Source organism: Perca flavescens, chromosome 15 (genome assembly GCF_004354835.1).
Source record: "Perca flavescens isolate YP-PL-M2 chromosome 15, PFLA_1.0, whole genome shotgun sequence".
NCBI lineage: Eukaryota > Metazoa > Chordata > Actinopteri > Perciformes > Percidae > Perca > Perca flavescens.
Window position 1 is genome coordinate 14,478,927 of NC_041345.1, and position 9,729 is coordinate 14,488,655.

General features: G+C 40.0%; 1 protein-coding gene across 1 annotated transcript in view; it reads right to left on the reverse strand.

Moving 5' to 3' along the window:
* Nucleotides 1-9,606, reverse strand: part of kcnt2b (potassium sodium-activated channel subfamily T member 2b) — a 40,991-nt gene extending 31,385 nt beyond the window's left edge. The window contains exon 1 of the mRNA XM_028598541.1: nucleotides 9,518-9,606. Coding sequence (XP_028454342.1) covers nucleotides 9,518-9,606 — 89 coding nt within the window. The remainder of the gene's footprint in view (nucleotides 1-9,517) is intronic.
* Nucleotides 9,607-9,729: the final 123 nt, after the last annotated feature.

Below are 9,729 nucleotides of genomic sequence, written 5' to 3' on the forward strand. Positions count from 1 at the left end.
AACCTCCAAACACAACTCAGAAATAGTATTCATACCAGTGAAGTAGAAGAAAAAAACAAACAAGATATAGGGAAACCAAGTGAAAAATTCTAATTAAGAAAAAGGGAAATTGATATTTCGAGCACGCCTTTGAAAAACCTAATCCAGAATACACATTAAAACATGCTGTAAGGGAAAAGAAAGGATGAATCTGAATGTCCAGAAAAATCAATCACACATATGATTAGGTAAAGGCTGCCTGCAAGGTCTGTCACTGCTGTGATATAAAAACGAGGACAATTTATAAGATCTACAGATTAGAAAAGGTAAGGGTTCAGAAGAAGAAGCTGTTCCCGTTGACTGGAAGAAACATGTAGCGTCTGGAGAACCATTCTATGGAGAAATTCTGATGGCCATAAACCAGTTTATTACTCAGCATACTGTATTGCTTAAGATGTAAGTGTGAATAGGGGATCCTTTAAGAAACGAGGGCACAGCTACAAGAGTGAAGACTGGAAAAAGGACACAAAGGCACAAAATAATATGTATAGACTCCAAATGAGGGCAGGAGAAATTCAATGGGATGACAATTTAGGCGCCTTCATCCAACCAATGGTTGACAGGGCAGCTTGTCCCTGACCCAGATACACAACCGTCACACACATTAGACTGTCCTAATGACAGGTGGAGAAAAATAAAAGGGAAAAATAAATAATAAATGAAAATAAATGTACAAATCCCCCGCCTTTCTTGTGGTAAAAAGGCACATTTTTCTTTTAACACTGACAATGCACAAGATTATGCTGACTGAAGAGACAGATGAAAATAATGTTTCATAATAACTTAATTATGACAATGAATCCTTGTCTGGAGAAAATCAACTGGTTTATGTTGTGACCGATCTATCTATTATTCAATCCACTGTGCGTAATTACATATATCTATAGCCTCCAACAATCACTCTTTCTACCCCACCAGCTGGGGAAAGCACAGCAGGAAAACGACAGCCTTCATTTAAAACAAATGCGTAATGTATATTGATAGTAAGTAAGCGTGCACTGCAGCCATTTCCCCCCTTCCCTGTGACGTAAACCATGCAGCCTTGCCTCCTCCTTTCCTGAAATGATAATTTACTATTTATTGCTTAAAGAAGGATCTGTTCTGTTGACACATCTCCTTTGTTGACCTGAAGGACAAACAGAACACAACAGTTCAGTGTTAAATTCACAGAAAAGCCTAACTTAAATCTGTGATGTGCTGACAAAAGAAAAAAATGCTGCAATCATTTGTCTATTGAGAAACTAAATGTGGCTTAAAGTGATGCACAACTCTATCAAAAGCCATCCAATGACATTCTATCCCTTCAGATTACATTAGCCTCGGATGATGCACAGACATTTAACATTTGATCAAATCAACGTGAGATATCAATCCGCTCTAAAGTCGTCTTTAAATCACTGCTTTGGTGATTACATAAGTGACGCAAAAGGAGTGCAACTTGAGAGGTATCATTTATATTGCCTGTTCCTGTTGTCTCTGTGGTGTATTAAGCTAACACAGTTTGGGAATAGGGGAGCTGCGATCAGTGGACAACTGTGTTTGTGATCCCCAACAACAGCGTGGCACAGCAGCTCCCTGACCCCACTCTGATGCCACAGGGCCTTACAGCAACATCGAACACACCGCTAGAGCCCAGAAGTGCTCAGACACATGCTAGTCAGCCCAATGGCTGTGTTAGTATCCACAGCAGGAAGGCTCTTAAGTGTTGACAGTTCCCATCTAACCGAAAGGCTGGTTAGGGAATTCAATATCTAGCTTAGGTACACCAGGGACACACCCTGCACTGTTCTTTCTACAGCCTTGGGCTATTGCCAATCAATGATAACAATGAAAAATAATTCAGCTTTAATATAATATATTATATATATGTATCTTTTACTATATATATATATATATATATATATATATATATACACATAACCACAGCTGGAATATAAGGAACAATAAACTCTAATTGTACAACCAAACTGAAGTGTCTCTCATTCTGCCTTCAATGTCTCTCACAAAGAGAGTGGTGGCTCATGTTCACCAGGCATTATGTGCACAGTATTCTTTGCAGCAGGGTCACGCTCAGAGACTGTATATGAGCCCTCAGCCCTCCATCCTCCCACCGTGCCCTGTCATTTGTTCTCAAGACGGATCTACTATATTTAATGTTCAGGCCTACTGGAAACCTTTCCTCCTCGCCAGTATTAATTAAGATGTTGTTTTAAGACACTTTTGTTTAATTAATAGCAATGGACATTCGTCAGACCTAAAACTTTGATTTTATTAGCCTACCCCACTCTCAGCCTCCAGCTTTCAATCAACTATGCAGAGCTCCCATTTGATTTCCATTAGCAACTGGGTGTTTTTAAGTTAACTTCACTTTAGATGTTTACCAGCAGATCTGCCTGCTCCCTCCCTACATCACCCCTTCTCTCTCATCCAGCTGGTAAAAAAAAAATCACCTTTTCTCAGAGTGACTCTTCTCATCATACAACCCATTTTTTGCTAATAACTTCCCTTTATTCCAGCTCTACCGGCAAAACCCTTGACAGAGTTGGCTATCATATTTCTAAACTGCCTTATAAATGATATAACTGAAATTTACATGAGCTCTGAGAGGCTCACTAAAGGACTCCAGCGTCCATAGAGAAGTCAAAGCATAGCAAAACTGGTATGAATGTTGACAATATTGATGGATTAGATTGACTAGATTAGGTTTGACTGGAAGAATTAAGAAGGAGGCAAAGGGAGTTGGAGCATTGGGATATAAAATGGCAGAGAGACTGAGACAGAGATTAAGCGAGAGAAGATGTGGAGGTGACAGCCAATAAGAAATTGTTTTAACGACAAAGGGCTGTCATTTGTATGCTAATCCTGGACTCTGAGGATGAGTCCCACTGAGGCTTTCTATTGTAGAGCAATGGAGACTGTTGAACTCCATTTGTAAAACATTAGGCATACAAGTTGAGCTAGGAGTCACGTGTGTGTTTCTAGTACATAAGCCAGAAAATGTATTATTTTGAGAATTCTATATACTGTACATATAATGTACACAAACAAGTTCATTTGTCAATGGAAAGTGCTGAGAATAGGAAGGTGGGTGCATTTGAGTGAAAGACTGATACAGAAAGCTAGCTTACTTTACAGATTTAACCAGACTGTGATAAAATTACTGTGAAAAAATAGACTATTGCTAATATCAACAACCACCCACTTTAGGTTTTGATATCATGTTCATTTTAGGCAAAAACCACAAAAATAAACAATTAACATTATCATGACATTTTCCAATCACGGTCAAGGAAAAGTGATTAGGAAAAGACAAGACTTTTTTGACTATTCGACCGCAGCCCAGGATTTAATTGCTAAGTCATCTGGCTTTTCCTCTGAACATAAGCCTCTGACTCACTGCCAGAAAATATAAATGGTGTCGGTGTAACCAGAACATTATCACTTAAATGTTCCTACTTCTCTCTCCTTGAAGCATTCCTGTAGCAGTAGGACACACATTCACTTACTGATACATTTTCAAGTGCAACCATGATTAAAGGGGTGATAGAATGCAAAACCGATTTTACCCTGTCATAGTTGAATAACGACAGTTTGGTGGGTAAATAGGACATACATAGAAGCTCAAAGTCCCACTGATACCCCTTTACTATGAAAATTTCATATTTTGAAACTGCCGCTGAAAACTTTTTTATGCGAGAAATCAACTATGTAAGGCTCAAATATGGGCCGTTTTACGAAAATTGATGGCTAATTGCAAATTTTGTCCGACTGTGTGTCGGAGTTCAGCGCCGGTGCTGCCTGTGTTGTTGCCTCGCTGCCTGGCCTGCCTTCCTTTACACACCCCGGCCTGCTCTGAGGTACTTGGAGCTCCGTCACGACTGGCAGCACACAGCACTCCATACCCGCTCAAAGTCACCGGTTTTAGGATAATGGACTACTAAACGCTAGTGCTCTGACAGAGCTCCAGGGCCTGCAGCTCCCCTCTTCCTGCTAGCTAAATGCCCGGTGTGTGTGAGTGAGAGCACGGTCAGCGAGCTTGTTACGCCAGCAATCTGTTACCACAGGTTCCAGTTAATCTTTTAATGTGTGTAATTATAATGTGTTGAGTTATTTAAACAAACGATTGGGGAAATTAACGCCGCTTGTCCGCGAGCCTCATTGATAGAGCCTGCGGCTGGATGTAGCTCTATCAATGAGAGCTAGCTCCTCCTAGAATTCCTCTGAAATTCACAAATATTCATTAACTTGAAATCGGACACCGTGTTAGCTTTATAAGACATTTAGGGAGATCTTGTATAAGTGGCGTGATGAAATTCAAACTGTAAATATACAGAAATTACGCCAAAAATGAAGCTAACTATCCGTGATTTGTAGCTAGCTACACATAGCTAGGATTGAAGGGACAGTCATAGCTAACGAAACCCCCACTGTTGGACACTGTTGTTAGCTTTATAAGACCTTTAGGGAGATCTTGTATAAGTGGCGTGACAAAATTCAAACTGTAAATATAGCTAGTTATGCTGACAGCCAGCCAAGATTAACTGGAACTGTTGTAAGAGATTGCTGGTGTAACAAGCTCGCTGACCGTGCTATCACTCTCACACATGGGCCATTTAGCTAGCAGGAAGAGGGGAGCTGCAGGCCGGGGTCTGTGGAGGAAGGCAGGCCGTGCAGCGAGGCAGCAACACCGGCAGCTGAACTCCCTAAAACGTCCCATATTTGAGCTTCATATAGTTGATTTCTCGCTTAAAAAAGTCTCAGAAGTGAATTTAATAACGTAATAGCCCTACAAACAATGTATAACTTTGCAATGAGACCTGCTGTCGAGTCTCCCATGTGTTTCTATGTAGTTTGCTCAAACCAATCAGCGTGTAGCTCATTCTGAATATTCATGAGCATACCATATTTGGAAGAAAAGCTCTTGTTCCAAATAGAGCCATATTCACAGGGTAGTTAAGGGCCTAATAAAATAGCATTCGGGTAATTTTCCGCCTAACCAATGTTACATACCCCATTAGGAGACCTAAAGGAACAGTGTAAAATACCCTATATAATCATTCTATCACCCCTTTAAGGTTATGGGTTATGGGGACTACACAGATAGAGATATTGGTTGTGACCGAACTTTCAGCAAGAACACTATTCAAGTGTTGTCTGTGAGAAAAGGCTTGTTTCTGTCAAGGACACTGGTCCACTAAAAAATAGAAACACTGGCAGAGGTAGAAAAAAGAGGCCTAAGATAGTAATAACACAATCAGGAGAATAAGAGATCCCTGTGTGTAAAATACATTTTTAAATCAATTCCCATCTTTAAAAGTCTGTGCTGAAAATTGCCTCCCCGGAGAGACGTTCAATAGCTACAGCAGGGGAGGAGTGGTGGTGGATGTTAAAACAGGGTGAGGTATGGACACATACCCAGAGAGATGCAAGCTGAGAGGAGAGGACGACAGAAAGAATGCCCACAGAGGATGACAGAAGAGGGATTATATGGCTCAGTAATGTATGTTTTCCCAGAGCAGAGTGCAACCATATGTGTCAAGGAGATAAGTTATGCGTACACATGTTGCCATTTCAATGTGTGAGAGCTTCTGTGCGGGGACGCATCAATACTGTATGGAGCTATTCTGTGCACCTGAGCCCTTTGGGACCGTCTGGGTCTTTGAGGATGTTAGTTAAAGCTACCCCTGGATTAATGGACATAACAAACTCTGTGTGATTCAGCTGTATAATTAAGCATTCTGTCACTATCAATCACAGCTTCCGCTTTCCTTCTAATCACTCCGTTTTATAGCCACTAATAATCCCTGGACATCTCAATTGCTTTCTCACTCTCTCAAGTGTCATTTATTCCGCAACGCCCTGCTGTGATGTTCCTATGCACAGAGTAGTCAGGATCCGGTATAGGAGACTGCACTACTCAGTATGACACGATGTGCCCTGCTATGACATGAACTTCCACGATAACCTTCGAAGTCACTGTGACTTCTAATGTGACTGTTATCACCACTGTTCATCACGCCCCCAACCGGCCCGTCAGACACCGCCTACCAAGAGTCTGGGTCTGCCGAGGTTTCTTCCTAAAAGGGAGTTTTTTCTTGCCACTGTTGCAATAGCCACTGCTAATGCTTGCTCTTGAGGGAATTACTGTAATTGTTGGGGTTTTGGAATTTATAGAGTGTGGTCTAGACCTACTCTATCTGTAAAGTGTCTCGAGATAACTTTTGTTATGATTTGATACTATAAATAAAATTGAATTGAATTGAATTGAATTGAATATTTATGAAATGCTCAGACACACACACACACACACACACACACACACACACACACACACACACACACACACACACACACACACACACACACACACACACACACACACACACACACACACACACACACACACACACAGCATGTGTGCACTGGACATCACAGCTCTGCAATATGACAAAATAAATGTAGCATACACAGCCCACACATGTTTAATTCATACCATAGTACCTTCTAGTGCCCTTAAAGTGTTCAAAACCCCCGAAAACACTCGTCCACATCATGTGTTTAGAGGGTATTACAGCACATATGTGGCACTGACACACAAACAGTCCTCTCAAACTGTCTCAGTAGTCTGGAAACCAACCAAATTGATTACAACCACACTGTCACTATACCCCTATTTTGTTTCTGAAATTATTCATGCTGTTGTCAACTGTCTATTGTCTTGCCTCTTTTAGAGGATGAGAAGCCTGGACTATAAAAAGTCCTGTCCTTTTGTCTCATGCTTCCAAGAAACAAGCAGCAACCCCGCTCCTACTGAACCTCTGTAATCAAGTGACTGAGGTCACACTGCACTCAGGATCGGAAACATTAGTCCTTGGGCAATAGCCGGAAAATTACAGAAGGCCAAGAAGAGCACGGCCAGAGTAAGCAGGACTAAACTTTAGCTGTGCAAACTGTGACCCTTTCTGAGGTCAGGGATACAGTAGGTATACAAATACACAGTAGCCTTTAATGGTATGATTTATTATTATGATTATTAATATAATAATAATTATTGACATCAGGCCTCTATGGTAGCATGCAGCAGTGTTTCTGTAGTGAAACCAGGCAATGTCTGAACCCGGATTGATTTCTTCCATGCTCTCAATAGTAAGTTTCCCCAATGATCTAATTCGCAACACCCACTCAAGTCCACAAGCAAGTGTCTTGGTCCTCATTTCCACCTAGCAACAAGAGACACCAAGCGTGAAATTGAGGTTATGGTTTTCCATTAGACAGCATTATGAAATAGCCGAAATTAAGCAATGCATATCCTATAGCATTTCAAATCTTCTGCCCTGCAAATGGAGAGTAAGCAAAGGTTAATTGCCGGTAACTATGCACCCACTTAAAATCGCCTGTGGCAGATGGGTCTCTGCATATCACAGACATTATGGCATGAGGAGAACATAAATAGGGTAACACACTATAGGTCTACCCTTTAAATTTGAATTTTGCACAATAAAATCAAGACAACAATAACACACAAAAAAATAAAGATTGTGCAGGTGAGATTAAGAAAACCCCTAGGGGCTTATAGAAGGAGTCTCACCAAAGGGAGAGAGGAATAATATAGATAATGAACAATTAATCAGACAGGTCTTAAGCCTCTTTTTATAATTATTGACAGAAGTTGACTGAAATGCAGTGTTAATATACCTGTTCCATAGCTGAGCGCCCCTGTATCTAATAGAGAATTGGCAGAGCCAAGTACGGAACATTGGAAGCTGTAAATATTTGGCATGTCTTGTATTACAACCGTGTGCGTCAGCATTAGACTGACGCAAAAAAAAATAAAATACTACGCAAGGCTTTGGAATGGAAGCTGGCTGGTGCAAAATTTTGAAAATAAAACACAAGTATTATTTATGTTAAAGATTGATATAATCTTGAGCTCTTTAAAGAGAGGGGCTGAATGATCAGTCCAGCTGCTAAATGTGGCAATTCTGCAAAATTTCTTTTGCAAAGTAAATAACTTATCAAGGTAAGTAGGATAAGTAGCTCCCCAAATAATATTGCAATACATGAGGTATGGATGAATTACTATGATGAATATTAATGCTGTAATAAAGAGTAGGTAAACATTTCTGATTAACCAAACTTCAAAATTTGCCAATGATGCCAATGGATTTAGAAATCTTACTGCAAACAAAATGAATATGCTTCTTCCAGCTTAGACTATAATCTATCAGAATTCCAAGGAAACTTGTAGATGAAACCTGGGTAATTGAATTATTTCCAATGTAAAGACAATAATTATATTTGCAATACTTTTTAAGTTAGGTTTTGTAAGATTAAGGGATAATTTGTTTAACTGAAACCATTTGGACATGTTTACTAAATCACAATTTGCTTTGGCCATGAGAATCAAAAATTCTGAATGGGAAAAAAATAAATTGGTATCATCAGCAAAAATGATTGGAAACAAGGAGGATAATGCTGCAGACAAGTCATTTATATAAATAAGGAAAATAAGTGGTCCTAGTATAGATCCCTGTGGGACCCCGCATGTTATAATGGCTCTATTAGATGTCCATCCATTGATATTAACAAACTGTTGGCGATTATGAATATAGTTGCAAAACCATGTAAGGGATTCCAGCACATTCATAGTGTAATAGTTTTTGGAGTAAGGTATCATGATTAACTGTGTTAAAAGCTTTGGATAAATCAAGAAATATTCCTAAGGCATATTTGTTGTTATTTAATGCAGTATGAATTTTATCATCAGTTGAAGCACAGCCATTTCTGTTGAATGATTTCTCCTAAATCCATATACGTAGATGTTCATACAGAATGTTCCACTTCTGCAGATGTTTCATCATTCTATTATAAACCAACTTTTCCAAAATCTTAGAGAGTCATGGAAGTACAGAAATAGAACAGTAATTATTAAATGAACTTCGGTCTTCAGATTTAAATACAGGAACTACTTTTGCAATTTTCAATACATTTGGGGTTAGTTCAGTTTCCAAAGATTTATTGAAAATAATCAGCTAGTTGATTCCCTTACTGGTGAATGCCATCAAAGGATTTTTGTTTCAAATAGATGCGCCACTTGCATTATATAAAAATGAATGAACTGTATATTGCTGAATGAATTAATCTCTGATTCTCTTTGGAGTATTTTTTCTTGTATTGTTTAATTAGTATATTGCTTTTGGTGGGATAATATTCAACTAGCAGCATTAGCAACAATCGTGTCCGCGCACACAGGGGACGGAGTATCCTAAACCTGTTGCAGCACCCATAACAACAGCGCTGCACAGCTGGAAGTAGAATACTCCAAGACATTCATACACCTGAATTAACGAGATCACAGGGAGAAAATGCAAACGCATAACAAATTAGTACTTTATAGACAATATATGATTCTCTCGTGGCACACGATGCGCAACGGATTCAGTGCGCCGTGCGTAAACGATGCAAGTTGCATTCTTACCTGTCGTCGGTCTGCCAGTCACCGAGCAACAGGTCTCGGAACCGGTACCGAGGGGGCAGAGGGAGCACCTCCTTTTCCAGTTCGACCATGGTCCTCCTCCTCACGGCCCAGAGATAGAGACAGACAGATATCACCGCAAACTGCACCTCCACAGCGAGGTGGACCCCCCAAAACCAACCCCGCTCCTCTTCCTTCTGCTATTCAAAACGTAG